At 45.3% G+C, this 17926-nt stretch overlaps 2 protein-coding genes across 16 annotated transcripts in view; one reads left to right on the top strand and one right to left on the bottom strand.

The window, feature by feature from the left end:
- The first annotated feature begins 426 nt into the window (after positions 1-426).
- The window catches only part of pipox (pipecolic acid oxidase), a 29528-nt gene continuing 12028 nt past the window's right edge, over positions 427-17926 (top strand). Inside the window, exons 1-8 of one of the 2 annotated variants that reach the window (XM_029000367.1) lie at positions 428-1223; positions 1993-2141; positions 5564-5777; positions 6798-6980; positions 7577-7729; positions 7939-8088; positions 8733-8808; positions 9824-10548. In XM_029000367.1, the coding sequence (XP_028856200.1) occupies positions 1104-1223; positions 1993-2141; positions 5564-5777; positions 6798-6980; positions 7577-7729; positions 7939-8088; positions 8733-8808; positions 9824-9954 (1176 nt within the window). In that variant the 5' untranslated portion in view covers positions 428-1103 and the 3' untranslated portion in view covers positions 9955-10548. Of the gene's footprint in view, positions 1224-1992; positions 2142-5563; positions 5778-6797; positions 6981-7576; positions 7730-7938; positions 8089-8732; positions 8809-9823; positions 10549-17926 lie in introns of those variants that run through there. The other variant, XR_003751641.1, reaches the window with a different exon arrangement.
- Positions 11721-17926, bottom strand: part of myo18ab (myosin XVIIIA b) — a 73083-nt gene continuing 66877 nt past the window's right edge. For 12 of the 14 annotated variants that reach the window (XM_029000359.1, XM_029000361.1, XM_029000362.1 and 9 more), the window contains 3 exons: positions 17513-17635; positions 15223-16707; positions 13364-13501 (listed from right to left, as the gene is read on the bottom strand). In XM_029000359.1, coding sequence (XP_028856192.1) covers positions 15231-16707; positions 17513-17635 — 1600 coding nt within the window. In that variant the 3' untranslated portion in view covers positions 13364-13501; positions 15223-15230. Of the gene's footprint in view, positions 13502-15222; positions 16708-17512; positions 17636-17926 lie in introns of all 14 variants that reach the window. The other 2 variants (XM_029000365.1, XM_029000364.1) reach the window with 1 other exon arrangement.

Below are 17926 nucleotides of genomic sequence, written 5' to 3'. Positions count from 1 at the left end.
TTAAGTAATCTATCACTTACACCTAATATTTTTGCATTGCCATAATGTGAATAAACCAAACAAACCTGCTGTCAGTAGGTTATAGTAAAGTAAAGTAAAAAAAAGTGTAAGGAGGCAGACCCGTATTCAGAAGGTTGCCGGTTCGAGTCCCCGAACTGCCAAGGTGCCACACACTGCTCCCCGGGCACCTGTCATGGCTGCCCACTGCTCACCAAGGGTGATGGGTTAAAAGCAGAGGTGTCACGATGACAATTCGCTGACGCACTTGCAGACATGTTTTGAGTGATATGTAGTCGTACAGGGAGAGGACACTGGACGAGCTGGGGAGTAGGACCAGAGGCGTTTGGTCTGCGCCGGGTAGACTTTCGGTGAGTGAGGACGGGAAGGAATCAGTGGACGTGCCGCAGCGCAGCGGCAGTTCTGGATCCGTGGGAAGCACATGGGCAGAGGAGAACAGGAAGATGGCGGGTTTAAGGACAGTTTGGGAGAGCGCGGGCTGGACAGGAAGGTAGGCGAGCATGAATCACGTTTTAACACAAGGGACAGGCAGGCTCAATGTCAGGGACGGGCAGAAGTCGTGGCCAGGAGTTTCAATCCTCTCAAGAGGGGCAGGCAAAGGTCGTGGTCAATAAGTCGAGTTATTTGGGGGTGGAATAATTTCACACAAAGAGCGGGCAGCGTCTCCTCGGGGTCTTTTTTTTTATACTGCCCGTTCTCATTTCCGCTTCCGGGTCGCTTTGTCCCTGGCTGGTCTGGCGGGCTGGGGTGTGTCATAGTGCCTCACAATGACGGTCACTTCACTTTGACTTCCTAATCAGGTCAGATAAGTAAAAATCGTCGACATGATAGTGTAAAGCGCGCAATACCAGCAGGCTGGATGTGCGTAAGGCACAGAGGAGCAGTATTTGGCAGAGCGGTGCAGCCTGCGGGTCGCCTGGGGTGAACCATTCGCTGTTACGTAACGCGCTACTTTCTCCCCCCCGGAGAACCGTCGGTCAGTGTTACATAAGCGCCGTTTGCGACCCTTGGCCCGGAACCGCGGTGCGTTGGGGGAAGCGTGGCCGCGTCAGGCGCAGTCACGGCGCGGTGTCGAGTCGGCGAGGATGGCCGCCCAGCCGCCGTCTCCGGTCTACGACTGCATCGTGGTCGGTGCCGGGATCCAGGGCTCCTGCGCCGCGTACCACCTCGCCAAGAACCAGCGGAAGACTCTTCTCCTGGAACAGGTCTGTACCGACTGCGGAAATGAAGCCTAAAAAATGAATTTATCATAATTAGATTAGATTAGATTCAACTTTATTGTCATTACACATGTACAACGAAATGTAGTTTAGGTATAACCAGAAGTGCAATAAGTAGCACGTGCAGGATACAGTTCGAATAAGTTATGTATTTACATAAAGTGATATGTGCAGGGGATGGAAAATAAATATGAACATATTTATAAAAAAAAAAGGCAGTGCAATGATTATATGCAAACATGTGCAAAAATGGGTAGGACAGTGATTATCGGGAGTGTATGGGGGGGGGCAGAGGAGTTCAGCAAGGAGACAGCTCTGGGAAAAAAGCTGTTCCTAAGTCTGCTGGTTCTTGTCCGTGGTAGACAGAAGCGTCTGCCCGAAGGCAGGAGAGAGAACAGTCCGTGGGCCGGGTGGGAGGAGTCCTTTAGAATACTGCGAGCGCGACGCAGACAGTGCGTTGAGCAATGTGCAGCAAATTTGACTAAAAGCACCTACATACTTTCATTGTCTTCTAGGTTTGTTCTCTCTCGCCTGGTATCACATGTTCCCCTTATTCCTAGAGAGTTGGTCCTGAAAAAAGCTCTGAACTAGACACCTGGATACTGGAGTCCAATTAAAGATACTCTCATACACGAATATGTCTCTTTCCCGTCTGATTATCTGCTTGTCTGACTCCAAACCGCACTTATTCTCATCTCATTACAATAAATAAATTATAAAAAAAAAAAAAAAAAAACATTCTCCGACTTTGCAGTTTGTCCTGCCGCACTCCCGCGGGAGTTCACATGGCCAGACCCGGATCATCCGGAAGGCCTACAAGGAGGACTTCTACGCGCACATGATGGAGGAGAGCTACGAGCTGTGGGCCCAGCTGGAGAAAGAGGCCGGAGTCCAGCTGTGCAGGTGTCCACTGTCATAGACAAACAGCTCATCACTGTGGAAATTAATCAAAGCTTTTCCCTTAATACACACAGCTAATTTGTCCCGCAACAAATGCAGCTTGATTGTCCATGATAGTCGGGGCAAAGCAAGACAAACGATTTAAAAACTTTTTTAATATGTCGTTTTAGTATGATGCAATTAATTTACACACCGTCTTCACCATTCCTTGTTTGTCTTCCTTTGCCACTCATCACTCGCGGCTCCCAGAATCATAAAACTCCCTGATAAATAGTTGGTACCCTTTGGCTGGTGCCCATGAATCATAGCAAGTCGCAGATGGTGGTGAACCTCTGATTCCTATCATTCATCCTGCGAATTTAGAACTTCTGGACGGGGAGCGATAAACTTTCTGTTAAGCTTCTGTTTATGAAGAGAACTAAATTGAGCTGTCTGTCACAATGTCGCTGCTACCTGAGCTTGGAGCTACAGCACAACTGCTGCATGCTTAAAGGTGCAGCGTGCAAGACTTGGCTGCCTTGCACATTCCTTTTCCGTACAATAGAGGGCAGCATTTCACCCGATGCCGCTCTTATTCTTTACATTTACAGGATTTATCCGATGACCTTATCCAGAGCGACTTACAATATGTAGTTACAGGGACAGTCCCCCCTGGAGACACTCAGGGTTAAGTGTTTTGCTCAGGGACTCAATGGTAGTAAGTGGGGTTTGATCCTGGGTCTTCTGGTTCATAGGCGAGTGTTTTACCCACTAGGCTACTACCACCTGTTTGAAACGAGATCAAATACTAAATGGAGCGTGCCACTGCTAGCTGGTTATCTTACTAACATCAGTAAATGTCTCTGCTGAACAACACGTGGACATTTTGTACATCTTTTATAGTTTGAGTTTTTTTAAAGGTGAAATCTTATGCAGCTGATATCTGTGAACGCTATTAAAGATTTTCTCTAAATATATGTCAAACCCAGTGAATGCCCTAGAATGTCAGTTTTTTGGAATTGTAAACTTTAATCAGACCCAGAAACTAATGGTGTTTAATCTGTGTTTATGGCAGTATTGGAAAAGGTGTTTCACCTTGCACCTACACTGGAAAAAAAAAAAACCCATTGGATGGACTCAATTAAATTGTGGGCAGGATTTCCATCCAATAAATATATAGAGCTCCAACTCAAATGACGTATATCAATGCACTATAATTTAATTGAGTTGGTCCAACTAATTTTTGTCAAATGCAGCTACAATAATAAGTGAAAATGATTTGTATGTCCAACTCAAACTTATACTATTCATAGAAAATGAAGTTATTAAGTTATGTTTTCCATTTTATCTCCAAATAACACATGAGACTAAACCCATTTGAGGTGTTTTTATTGATAGCCAGTAAAACAACAAAAAAAACAGTAAAAGAGGGTGGAAGTAAGTCTAGAGGATAACACACTAACCTGTGAACCAGAAGACCCAGGTTCAAATCCCACTTACTACCATTGTGTCCCTGAGCAAGTCACTTAACCCTAAGTTGCTCCAGGGGGGGGACTGTCCCTGTAACTACCGATTGTACGTCGCTCTGGATAAGGGCGTCTGATAAATGCTGTAAATGTACATGTAAAACCACAAAAGGATTTACAGTGCAGCTTACATTGTAGTTTTAAATGTTAAAACAACCTAGAAATCACTTGCGAGGTTGTAACCCTCAATTCAATAATTAAATACACACATCAATATATTAACCTTTAGACTTCAAATCAGACTGCAAGTTTACCTTAAAAAAAAAAAAGGATTTAAGAGCAGTGAACTGAAATAGTACTTATGTAAAAGCTTCATAACTGAAAATTAATTCTTTGAAACTGCATTCTTTGCACTGCCACATATATTATCCTGAAAAGGAGAACAAAGACAATAAACATATATCACACCGAACAAATGACCATAATATGAATCAGCTTGTGCCAATTACTCACGATCAGTAGGAGGTTGCCTCAAGAAGCTTTGTAATGCTGATCAAACCGTAAAAGATTAAATAAATACATTAGAGGTGCAAGTTCACTTGCTTGAATTCTGAAAAGGTGACAATGACAACTTTGCATTTGACCACTCAGCAATGTAAAGGGCACTTTTTTTTCATGGCAATGCAGGACACACACTTTTTAGTTTGATATTTTCAAATCCATTTAGTTTTTGTATAAATTATCAGTATTGGATCGATATCGACGATACCGACTTGAATTTTTTTTTAACTCGGATCGAAAGTGAAATTATTGGTATCACACATCTCAAGTGGCACCGTCTCCATTGCGTGGTGTCAGTGTAAAAACCGGTCGGGTTCGGGCGAAGAGCTTCAGCTCCATCGCGCAGATGGACAGCCGCTTTCATATCGAGCGTATTATATCATCCAGTAATTGGTAATTGACCTGATTAATAACATTTTATTAAGATACTGCTGTGCCAAGAATGACAGTAGTTGCAAAAATGATATAGGATATAACAAATGTACGTTTTGATATAGGATCGATATAGGATTGATAATTTATATAGGAAATAAAAAATGAACGCATGCAGTACAACCTGGGGGTTGTTTTTTATCCCCTCCTCTATCCTAAAGTGAACCCTGCTTTTGTTTCTGATCTTTTAAGATGGCGGCGGTGAGGTTGGCTGCCGTTGCGAACTGCTCCGACCTCTTTTACTAGTTCTGAGGTCAACAGCAGCCACATAAGCATTTCACTGCGTATCATACTGCGTGATTGTGCATGTGACAAATAATGAATTTTTATACAGTGAAGTGCGTTCAATGCGCCGCTCGTGTAGCGGTCAAAGTTTGGCAAATGTGAAATTGGGCCGCGGTGGGCAAGTTGCCTCTCTTTCGTCACGCAGGGCACAGAAAATAATGGCCGTCAGAGAGCAGAGCAGCGCAGCGCGTTCGGTGTGAAAGTGTCTTTACAGGACATCATAATTATATGACTTTATTTCGGCAATTCTACACCAGTCTTCAGCGGGCCGGACGTGGCCCACGGCCCGTAGTTTGCCCACCCCTGGCCTAACGTGACCTTACTTGCAGCTTCAGCTTATAACCAAGCAAAATGCACCTTGCTTAATGTAAAACATACACAAAATTACTTACCGAGGAATGAACGTCATGTTGAAGTCAGTAAATGCATCATTCTCCCCACATGTGTTGCAGAACAAATGAGAAAAGGCAAATGCTCAGTGGGCGGTTCCCTAAACAAACTAATTTCTCATAGGTGAAACTGTTAGCGCTATTAAATTAACATGTATAATTTTAAAATTGATATAATTAAACAAAGCAAACTATATGTAAATATGTCATATTTCAGAGGGGCTTGAATAATTTTTTTTGCGTGTATGAAGTAAGCAGACAAAGCAATTATTCTACATTTTGATCGTGCCAGCTTTTATTTCTGTACATTCAGGCAAACAGGCCTTCTGCTAATGGGCCCAGAGACTGGAAAGGACTACCAGCTGATGAAAGATGCGATGCAGAGGAACAAGTTGCCCTTGGTGATCCTGAATCCAGAGGAGTTCAGCCAGCACATCCCCAACGTCAACCTCACGGGCGGAGATGGAGCCCTGGTGGACACCACGGCTGGAGTACTGTATGCTGACCGTGCCCTCTCAGCGGTGCAAGTATGTTCCTCCCACACTAGAACAATCCACATCCCATAGTGCAGTTTTTTTATTAGGCATCTGGCATCCCTTCTTCAAAGGTTGGTTTCTTTGCACAAAGTTTTGATGAGGATGACCACAACTGAACTTCACTTCACCTGAAGAGCTGTCCAAACGTAGGCCATATAAATATCTTCAGTTGATCTCTTGATCTGGAATAGGTGTTTACAGAATGTGAGCATTCTTGCTACCTCAAAGACCTACCTCAAAGGGGATAGATAATTGCCACTGAGCTCATACTCAGTTCATACCTTATAAATATTTCATCAAAGGTTTCTGAAGTGCCGTTTTATGGACTTCAGTAGAATTCAGAATTTTTGTGTTTATGTGTTTCATGTAGTCTGGAACAGTAGATTTCGGAGACCACAGGGAGGCGATATAACATCTGTATGCTGTTTATACTGCAAGTTACTTTGATGACATTTAGATAATAAAGTGATGGTCTATTTATATTTCTCTATTACAAATACAAATTTTTTTCATGATCTTCTGTAAAATATTCAGAATTATTCAACGTTCAATCAATCATTGTTTGCAAAAATCATACACTGAAGTGTATGTAGTATTTAAAGGATTGGTTAAAGGAGAAGTGTGGGGCTGGGTTACTCTATCAGATCTAAAGGTAGATATAGCGAGGTGAACTTCATTAATTTAATACACACAATACATTAATCAAGTGCATCAGTTTTATGATTTTATGGCTTATGATAGTTTCAGACTTTGATCCTTTTCTTATAATAGGTTCTGACACCCTGACACAATATTCTCCACTTTAAACCTCATTGTGGGTGCCCAGTTACAGTTCTGTTTTGGGCATCAGTATAACATTTTAATCGGTAGTAATTGATGCCTAAAAGCTGAGAAGATCCTGAAGCCCGTGAGGAGCTCTGTTTGACCACACAAGTGAGACTAAGCTGAGCTGGTGGTTCTGTGCAATTCTACTGGATTTTTGACCCTCTTCCTTTGAACTGTGTGTGGCAGAGGCTCTTCCAGGTGCTCGGCGGGGTGATAAAGGACGGCCAGAAGGTGACTGACATCAAGCCTGGGCCTGTAGTCACGGTGACGACAGCTGCTGCCGTGTATCAGGCCAAGAGTCTGGTGATAACTGTAGGGACCTGGGCCAGCAAAGTTCTCTCGCCGATCGGCCTGAACCTCCCACTGCAGGTAGAGCGCAAGCGCCGCGCCACTAACAGCACCACTAAAATCCGCGTGGAGATTGGTAATCGCACTGGAATGAACCCCCTTGAGCCTTGTCTCCAGCAGCAGCAGAGCATTTATCTTCTCTCCCTAGCTGGCCTATACCCTCACGCTCCCAGTTAATTACAGCTGCGTAAGCAGCAATCTCCAGTGTTTATGAGCGTGTCACCGGCGTGTCACGTGGCATCTTTTATGTGTTACACTTTCATTTAGCGCTGGAGGGGGTATTAATTATCAGAATTGCTAGGACCTTCGCGGCCATGCATGAGCAGCCAGTACGACTGGAGTGGCACGCTAGTTCATTAAGCTGAAAGCTGAAAGGGCCTCATTACCCCTCTCTGAAGATATGATTTGTATGAAGTGTAAATATATTAATGTAATGAAAACGCTGCTGTTAACAGTGCTGAGCAGTTGAACTCTTTACTTTAATAATTGCACGTAGATGCTGAGAGCTGGGAAGACCCAGGCAGACCTCCCATCGCCCTCTTCGTCGGGTTGTCAGCATGAGACAGGAATAAGATCGCTCTCTAGACCTCTACGAGAACTTTTGCATGTTTGGACAGGTGTTGAAGATCAACGTCTGCTACTGGAAGGAGAAAGTGGCAGGATCGTACAGCGTCAACCGTCGCTTCCCCTGCTTCATCCAGCTGGAGTCGCAAGAGGCCAGCCACGACATCTATGGCTTGCCGTCCAATGAGTACCCAGGGCTGATGAAGGTAATTGGTGGGGCAGGACTCATGACGTCGTTTCGTCAATTTTTGCCACTTATGCATTCACTTGTTTCAGACAAATTGTGGCTGAGAAATATGGGGTCACATTCTCTAAATCACTTGCTCATTTTCTCTCTGTTGCTTTCGCGATGCAAGGCACCCAGAAGAGGTGAAGTAAAAGTCGAGTAAAAGCTTACGCACACCTCTGTTGGCAGGTGTGTTACCACACGGGCAGTGAGACAGACCCAGACGACAGAGACGGACAGACGGACCGCAGTGACGTGGAGATCCTGAAACGTTACGTCAGCCGCTGTTTCCCCGGCCTGGTGCCTGTTCCTGCTGTAGTGGAGAGCTGCATGTATACAGTAAGTCTCCAGTGAGCATGCGTGAGCGCTCAGAGGTTCTCTTGTCCCCCACAACATGGATTACTGCAGTACATTTATGCTCTTTTTGTCTTTGCACTACTCAAGAACTTCCCCAGCCTCTTAGCATTTAGCCAAACATCAAAATTACTGTCAGAGAGTACATGAAATGAAACTTTATTTTGTTAGCTCCGCAGTCAGCAATAGAACACAGACTCCAAAAATGAACATTTTCGTTTAAATCCATGCTCTGAACTAGGGGTGTGTATTGGCATGGATCTCACGATATGATACGATATGATACCGTTGACTATGCACGGGTCACGATACGTGAGATAAAATAATACGATTGAAAAGAAGATATTTATCCGTTATCTAAGGCTGGTGTGGTGCTTGTAGAGGACTGAGGCATCACCATATTTTGTAAACTATAATATCGATATTTGATGTCCTTGTATCGATACAATATCACCACCTAAAATATTGCGATATATTGCTGTATCGATATTTTCTAACACCCCTACTCTGAACTAATTATTGTCTCATGAGTAATATAATTTTTAAGTCTGAGTCAATCATGACCTATACACAGATCGATACGACCAGAAACAACGAATCCAACTAGGTTGTATTTTCCCTTCCTATAGGTCACACCTGACCTACACTTTGTCCTGGACTACCATCCAGCTCACCGCAACATTGTGATCGGTGCTGGATTCTCAGGTAGGTGAAGACATTTATAACCCAAAAGGCTACACAAACCAGAACTCAGAAACCCAGAAAAGTGTGTTAGTTCATTAGTTTGCAAAGCCCAGGCACGCTGTTAAAGGACAAGGGTCTCAACCCTTTAATGTCTGAGTTAAGTCCAGTGTCTCTGTCCCATGGGCTCCGCCATATCTGCCTTCCCCCCCTCAGGGCCGCAGGGCTCTCCCGGCATTCGTTCCGTCTGTGGCCATCGTAACCTCCTTGAGATAATTACAGCTCTAATTAATTGCTTCTTTTAATCACGTTAAAGAACCGGTGGTGGGGTGATGAGGGTGCAGCTGATAGTCCCTGAGAGTTGGCATTCTAGCCGGGCGCAGGAAGCTATTCATCAAGTAGACCGCTGCTGGAGAAACGATTTCCAGAACCCTAACGGCGGACCACTGGGCCTTCGTCTCATAACCAGAGACACTATTGTTTTGCCACCCGGCGAGCTTATGATTTATGGCGTTTATTCTTCCGCCTTAATAATGCATGAAGACGGCAAAGGGACAGAGGATTCGTCACCGTTGCCCTTCTCATTGTTTACATTGCGGTGCTGGGGTTTTACCCTGACTGTGCTCTGGTGGCCAGATCAGTGATAGTGGCGCATGACTCCTAAAGCGGCACGATCCCGTTTAGCACCCGGAGGGGGCTAAATCCAGAGCGCTTAAAATACACTTAACCCTCTGCTGTTCCTCTGCTGTTCCTCTGTGTCCTCGGCCCCGAGCGCAGTTCTGTTTGATCGTGGGATTAATGTACTTTTTTTTTGGAGCGGATCTTGTCAGTTTCTATGGCTGCACATTTAATTCGAGCTCTGTTTGCCAAAAGTTGGGGACACGTCTCTTTGGTTGGGCGGTGGGTTTAAGCTTATTGAGGAAAGGTGACAGCTTGGACAACCCTTTTTTTTTTTTTTTGGCCAATGTGGTTTCTGACTTCATTTCAGTTCAGATTAATTTGCCTGTCACTGCTTTGCTGCCTTTTCTGCCCACCTCAGGCCACGGCTTCAAGTTTGCTCCCGTGGTGGGCAAGGTGCTGTATGAGCTCACCATGGGGCAGGTGCCGTCTCATGACCTCTCTCCGTTCAGAATCGGCCGCTTCCAGCCCCACGCCGGTTCTGCGCAGTAGAGGGAAGACTCAACCAAAAAAACCCCCACAATATGCCGATTTCAAAGAAATAAATAAAAGTGGAATTTCAGTTAAATGGATCTGTAGACCAATATGGAGGAATTGCAACTTAGCTGCCATTTTCCTGCATGATTCGCCGGAAGAAAAGCCCCAGGCAGGCATAGCAGAGAATGGCTGGTTACGCACTTTCAGTCAAACCATTAATCTGTCTTAATCGCTGCATTATATTTTATCTGTAAAAAAAAAGTTTTTAGCTACCTAATAAGGGGCTGCCTGAAAACGAATGCAAGCTTCTGAAAGCATTTACAGAGGGAACTGTTCTTATTAACTTGTTTAGGCAATTGTATGAATGAACACTATCACAGAAAGACTTGAAAATGTTAAAATAATGTAACAAATCTCTATTCATCAGAATGATTGATGATTTATTTTTTTTGTAAAGACAATTGATGCCTGGATGGTACTCTCACTTGTATAATGCCTGTAAAATAAAAACCAATCATATTGGGGTGTTTGCCTTGGGTGGTGCTGAGATAAAGCACCTTTACAGTGCCTTTAACAATTATATCATAAATAAACAGTACTCGTCATAAATCAAACTCTCCTTCCCACTGTGACTGCTGGATGAAGGGAACGTTCCTCAGACTCTCTTCACGGGTGAAATCTGGCATGAAATCGGGTTTTTTTTTTTATTTTTCCTGTTGCATGCCCCCTCCAGAGCTACCCAGAGGCTGCGGGCTGCCACAACTGCAAAAACACAGCCACTGGCTAATAAAAGAGAAAGAAATAGTCCCGTAGCCATGGTAACATCGGCAGTTCACCAGTCTCAGTAACTCAATGTCTCAAACGTAAACCTGCACTTGGTGCAATATTTAAGCACATTTTTTCTTTTTTGCTTGTAACTAAAAAGCCACCTGATTTGCAAAAGGCGTTTTTTATCTAAACCTTGAAATGTGTAGACAAGACAAGCGAGTACTGGTTGTGCTCGATTCTGGACGAGCGGATAACACACTCTACACTTCAGTGCTATATTATTGCTCAAGGCCTGGAGTGGGCCTTTTGAATCTCACACCATGGAAATGATTTGAATACTATTCATATTCATTCAGGGGAAATGTGAATGGTTGGTCAAGCAGCCACATTATGAACAGCGTTCTTAAGCGAATTGTTGAAATGATTTTTACTTTATGGACCTGTGCTGCTGACTGTGGTCCTCAGGTGCATCCTCAGGTTGTCCCCGATGTATGCGGTTTTTAGCCGAGGTTTCTTTATGGTCAGATAATATTTCTTATAATCTAGAAATTCTGCATTTGATGTTTCATTGCTGATGCTCCTTGAATGTTCATTACCATTGTACATAGTACAGTAGAGCGTGTTAACTATGCCCAAAGTGTAGTCTGAGTCGACTGTTGATGCAGACCAGACGTATATGCGGGCTGGGTCACGTGCCGTGGTTTTTCTGCATTCGTCCAGGACTTCCCAGCATGCTCTCTGTTGGGACCAGCACCTGGAATACTACACATATTTGATTGAAATCCATAATCATAGTGATCTGCAGGCTACTGGTGGTTGCTTTTCAAATCAAAAAACATTTCCTTTTCCGTGCCTGTTGACATGTGCTGAACCAAAAGGCCTGACAGTTTAACAAAGGCAAGCAGTCGCTTCATGCACTTTATTTACAAAGTTTCTTTCAGTTCACCTATGAAGATGCCCCAAGAATCTAGTGCAAAAGAGAATGGGTGAAATGAGACACAGCGGAGGCATGGTAAAACAATCACCATCATTTATTTACAATATATTAAACAGTAATGCAAAATAATTACCTTTTAACAAGTGGTCATTCGGTTTTTGTTGTTCAATAAAGAAAATAAACACAATTTCCGAAAGCTAAAATTAAACTCATACAGATATTTATATATATTTATATTAATGTGTACAGCCAGCAATGTTAACTCTGTTGATGAGGGCTAATCTTAAAACATGCTCGCTTTTCAAATTGAAGACAAATATCGACTGCATAGAAAAGAAGGTGGAGTCGTGGAGGGACTTATAAAAAGGAAAAATACGTTAAATACACTCAGAAACTCCCTTAAAATGAAAAGGCAGCAATAAAATGCTTCAACCCCGCTGAAAACCCTGAAACGTTTTGGCACATCTTGCTAAATCATAAATACTATGGAGACAAGCAAAAGAATAACAACAAAAAGCAAGCATACTGTCATTCTGTTTCTGTTCTCTTTCGGTAATAAAAAAAAAAAAAGAATGCTGTCATAACCATGTCAAGTCGACCTGGTGGCAAATCCAATGTGTTGTTCTTAGGAGAAGAATGAGCCTTGGCACAGAGCTCAGGATACTGGTCCTCCACCATGAGTCACACATCAAATTCATTCCCTTTGGAAAGCCACTGATGTGAGAAAAAATGAGGCATGAGGGTGACTAACAGTAAAGAAGTAAAGACAGGCAGACCTGGGACAATCGGGGTCCGGCTCTTCCATTCCCCCAGCAGTCATCAAAAAGAAAGTTTCACGAAGACAAGGCAGTGCACGCTGCAGTCATATTCTGCACACGCATATATACACATACACACTCAAAAAAAAGCTCAGCAAGTACAGGAAGCGTCCAATCACGCGGCCGGCAGCAAAGCCACTTGGAGGAGGGAGGGGGCACCACTTAAATCTACGGCCTCTCCAGAGATTCCGAGTGAAGAAGCAATAACTCAGCATGCACGCGCACTTGCAACAAAGGGTTGTTTATATATATATATTTGGTAGTTGCTTCCTCTCCCCCTTCACACTCTGTGCTTCTTTGGCTCGGGTGCAACCATTACAGAGGTGAGCAGCAGTCGGGGGGGGGGGGGGGGGGGGGGGGGGGGGGGGTGAAGGCGGTTAACAAACTAGCCGTGGCACTGGATATGGAACAAAGGTGTAAAAGAAAGCGGCAGAAAAGCAAAGAAAGGCTCATTCTCGAGCACCTTTCGATCCTTTAAAGATGTACACGCATTTAAGTACGAGCAATAACGACGACTCGATAATAACAGTAATACGAGAGTCACGCTGTTTCCGGCTGAAGTGAGTGAGGTACAGTGAAGTGGTCATGTTGAATGGAGAGTCCTACGGTGAACCGCTAAGCTCCAGTCTGTAGGCCATATTGTAAAGGCACCTCTGCCCCGTCCCCATGTCCCACTGCTGACATAATTCTGGGATGTGGCGATTCCGCTTCCATGCTGGTATAGTTGCTCTTTGCAGCTTTTAGCGTATTGGTTGCACGTATCATATGCGGGCACCCATAATGGTTTAGTCTGGGATTTTGAGTGGCTGGATGCAGCACGAAGGGTCTCTGTGTGTGTGTGCATGCATCCAAATGTGTGTGTGTGTGTTTGTGTTGCTATGCTGTGGTCATTCCCTCGCCGTCGCTGTCGTTCAGGTAGCTGCTGCGTTTGAATCGAGAGCGGTAACAGCCTCGGGATGCGCCGCCTTCTTTTTCCTCTTCTTCCTCCTCTTCATCGGATCGGCTGAGGTGGAACCGTCTTTGGCTGCCAGACGGGGGGCTAGAAGGAGGGCAAAGAAGACCATTAGAAAACGGTGTCCAAATCGATCACTGCTGGGGTGACATTCAGCAATGTTACACATGCAAGGGTACCGACAACATTTTCACTCGAGTGCAGTGCAGAAATCAGCAAGACAAAAAGTTCTGTACAACCCGAACAAAGCCATAGCAAACCGAGCCAAAGAGGCTTTCCTAATGCACTGAAACATACTACCAGAGGTGGACAGAAAGAAAGGAAATGTAATTCGCTACTGTACTGTTTTATTCATGTACAGTATTTCTACTTAAGTATTTCCCTTTGGAAAATACTACATTTGCAAGTAAAAAGGGACACTGCAAGACCCGCCCCCTAATGTCACCTATGCATTTTGCTTCTGAATTTATATCAGAACACCAGTTCCTATATTGTAGTAAATCTTGCCTTCAATGTTTTAATTATTTGAATTAGCGTCGGACAAATTTAAGACATTCTGTTGAAAGACTGTTGTGACAAAAGTGACAGTCTTTTGACCTTAAATATAGAGCATTCTGACCAGCTGCATCACTGCCTGGTTTGGGAACTGCACCGTATCGGACCACAAGACCCTACAGCGGATAGTGAGGACAGCTGAGAAGATCATCAGAGTCTCTCTTCCCTCCATAACAGACATTAACCACACACGCTGCATCCGGAAAGCCACCAGCATTGTGAAGGACTCTACACACCCTTCACATGCAGGATTCACCCTCCTACCTTCCGGAAAAAGGTACCGAAGCATTCGGGCCCTCACTGCCAGACTCTGCAACAGCTTCATCCCACAGGCCATCAGACACCTGAACACTCAGGGACTTTCCACTCTGGACTGACACCCTCACATACACACACGCACACACTCTACCTCTGTTATATTGCATAATCATCTATCTGTAATATCATCTATTAATGCACCATCAATATGTGCACTGTCAACATGTAGCACCAGTTTCCAAAGAAACGTTATTTCGTTTCACTATGTACCGTCTTAACATGTACATAGCGGAAATGACAATAAAGCTAAACTTCAAACTTCAAGTTAGCTGGTTAAGCAAGAGTTCACTTACAAAACACAGTAGAACCCAAATAAATGACTATACGTTTACAGTACATTTAAAGTAGAATACTTTTGTACTATTTTAATATTTGAAAAATGTACATTGTGTATCTCTACTTTAACTCAATTGCACGGCCTGTGTACTTAGTCCACCACTGCTCACTACTCAACTGGTTCACAAAAACATTTTGCACATGGAATGTCCACCTCAGGCATATATTAACCTTATAACCTTATCAGTGCGAAGCAGATCAAGCTACTCCACAACATATAAGGAAAAACTGTCCGTGTTTTGGTCCACACAATAGTAAAAACTCTAGGGTAACTGGGAAAGTGTCAACGTAGTTAAATCACATTTCAAAAGAGTGCTTTTAAATTTCTCATCTGCATTTTTAGCCAAATGATTTTCTGTCCACATGCACTGGTGTAGAGCAAACAGTCACAAAAGAGTGAATGACGCAAACAAATCATAAACGCCAGTGCTATTTAGTGTTATGTAGACTCATGCATGTAATGGATCACAGATGAATGTCTGAATTAGGTGAGCTTTGAATTAGCATTAACGATGACCCAGGAGAACGGCAAACTGGTTTTTGGGTTAGTGTCACGCCATGCTAGTGGAAATCCTCACTCCAAGCCTGCCAACACCTACTCTCCATTTCAGTCACTGTCAGGCATGTAGAGGTACTTCATCATGACATTGTCAACTTTCTTTTTCCTCTTTTTATCCTGCTTCTTGCTGGGTGCTGGTTCACCCTCAGCGTTGGGCTGCGTCTCCTGGTCGGACCCCGAGGCCGGTCTCCCAGGGGACTTCTTGATGCTGCTGGAACTACGGTAGGAGATGGTGGAAGCTCCAGAACTGGTGTCTGTCTCGGAGCTGGACTCTGATTCCGAGGACGATGACGAGGACGAAGATGAGGAATGGCTGTGCTTCTTAGACTTCTTTTTCGATTTCTTGCCCTTTTTCTTGGAGCTCTTCCTCCGGCGGTCATCGTCTGAGGAGCTGCTGTCGGACTCAGAACTGTCCCTCTTCTTCTTCTTCTTGCTCTTGCCTTTCTTGCTTCGACTACTCCTGGTGCTGCAGCTGCTAGCAGGTCTCATGAAGTCAAGAGATGAAGCAGAGCGTCTCACGCTAGACGTGCCCCGCCCGCTGTCTGCCTCGCTCCTCCTCCTCTGCTCGCCAGCCTCCTCGTCGCCTTTCTTCCCTCCTTCGCTCTCCGAGTCTTCCAGGCTTGTGCGTTTGAACTTGATGGGCTTGAAGCTGAGCACTTCGTTGATGGCCTTCTCCAGGTCAGGGTCCAGATAGTTGCGATGGCTAACGGGCTTGATGTCGGAGGTGTCGGTGGGGCTGGCGTCGGTGGCCCGGGCCTGTGGTGGCATCGACATGCTCCGGCCGACCGAGCGAGGGCTGTAGGCGCTGGATCGGCCCTCGCTGAACGCTGTACTCCGGGCGTCGTCATCGACACCGAACTCGCTCAGGCGACAGCTGCGGCTCAGGGACATGCGGGAGTCGGCCCGGCTCGCGCTTCCCGGGCTCCGCCCACCGGACCGCCTGCTGAAGGTCGGGCTGACCGGCGAGCTGAGAGGCTCCAGACGCGACAAGCTGCGCCGCCGGCTCAGCGGGCTGGACCGGCCCGCGCTCACCGTCGATTTGCCGTCATCGTCGTCCAGGTCCAGCATGGTGCGGCGAGTCGAGACGCGGCTCGGCGCCACCGACGAGACCACCGAGTCTTTGTCGAACTCGGACCACCGGCTTTCCATCCCTTTCCTGGCCTGGCTGGCCGCCTCAGAGTACGCCTGCGAGATGACCGAGCCGCAGTCATCTAAATCGTCCCCGGCCTGGGACCTTCTCCATGAGCCGACAGAGAACGTCTCATCCTGCCCATCAGAGTTCCGAGACTTGGTCTTGCGGAAGGCGGGGACTTCCTGGGAGTCGGCCTGCTCCTTTAGCGTGCTGAGGAGGGAACTCTTGTCCTCTTTGCCTCCGATTGAGTCCTTGAGGTTTGACCGTTTCCTGTAGCTCAGGGAACTCATCACAGACACAGGCCTGCTCTGCTCTACCCCTTTGGCAGGTTCTTTCCATTCCTTACCCTCTTTCCATTCTTTTCCTTCTTTCGCATCTACGTTAACTGCAAATCTGGAGGGAACAGAGTGGTATGGTGCCAGGAGAGGAGCAACAGACAAAAACACAAATGGAGATGGAGAGAGAGGGGAGAGCAAAAATAGAAGAGACAGATGAATCAAGTGTGAAAAGAAAAGAAATGGACACACATAAGCCATTAAATAAAACAATGAAGGAGAATGGAAAAAAATGAATTGTGACTAGTGATTGAGGGCCTTCAAGCAGAGTGCCACCAAGACTATATTGTCCTGGATGGTGGGGGGTGTTCGATACTGTCACTTTCACTAGATCAGGACGCTTGAATTTATAAGCAAATTGATAATCTGCATGTTGGTGCTGGTAGTGGCTGTGGTCTGGTCCTGTGACTTATTGACGGAATTAAAGTTTAAAGTTTGTCTTCTGGGTGTGATAAATAAAATACACCAAAAGGGCTTGGTGACAAGTTAGCTCCCACTGTCGAAGATACAAATAACTAGCAAGTCCTTTCTTGTTGTGTCTGTCTTTATTTATTTTTTTTATTTAAATCCAGAAGACTGTGGGATTTATGTAGTGCCAGAAAAATTCAGTCCTTTATCATACAGTTCAAAGTATTCTAAATTTACACGTAATGAGAGCAGAATATTAGATGAACAAATATAGGCCATCAGTCAGCAGGCGGATCTATTAATCTCAGTCAGAATGTAGACCTGCCAGCTGGCTAGGGGGCAGGTCAATGAGCTTGCCAGGGAGGCCGCTCAAACGAAAGAAGCCACCAGCGTCATCGGTCCAGTGACAAGAGGATGAGGAAGGAGACCCATATAGAGGAATCTGCTTTACTGACCTTGAGCTCTTCAGGCTGCCGTCATCTGACAGGTTTTTGGCCGAGCCCTTGTTTTTGGACAGCCATGACTTCACACCGTCCACGCGGTCGTCCACCTCTGAGTCGCTGTCTGAAGCCCCCTCGCTGTGTACAGGAAGGAGATGAGACAGAGTGAGGGAGGAGGAGGGTTCTGGCTTTCTTGTTAGTCCGGCCATTCATGAGAATGAAGGCTTCCTGTCAGAGACACATGCACCGCAGGCCCCGGAGTCCCATGGCCACTGCCAGTTGTACAGTGGAGGGTTACAGGAAGCATTTCTGGGGTTAGTTGGCACTTGGCATTACTGTGTGTAGGTCCAGGTGAGGCTTTTTTATTCTGTCTAGGGTCAAGTGAGCCTGGCATCGAACCCATTTAGTGCCGGAACCAAATGAAATTCA

This window comes from Denticeps clupeoides, chromosome 13 (assembly GCF_900700375.1).
Source record: "Denticeps clupeoides chromosome 13, fDenClu1.1, whole genome shotgun sequence".
Lineage (NCBI taxonomy): Eukaryota > Metazoa > Chordata > Actinopteri > Clupeiformes > Denticipitidae > Denticeps > Denticeps clupeoides.
This window is presented reverse-complemented; position numbering and strand designations above follow the sequence as displayed.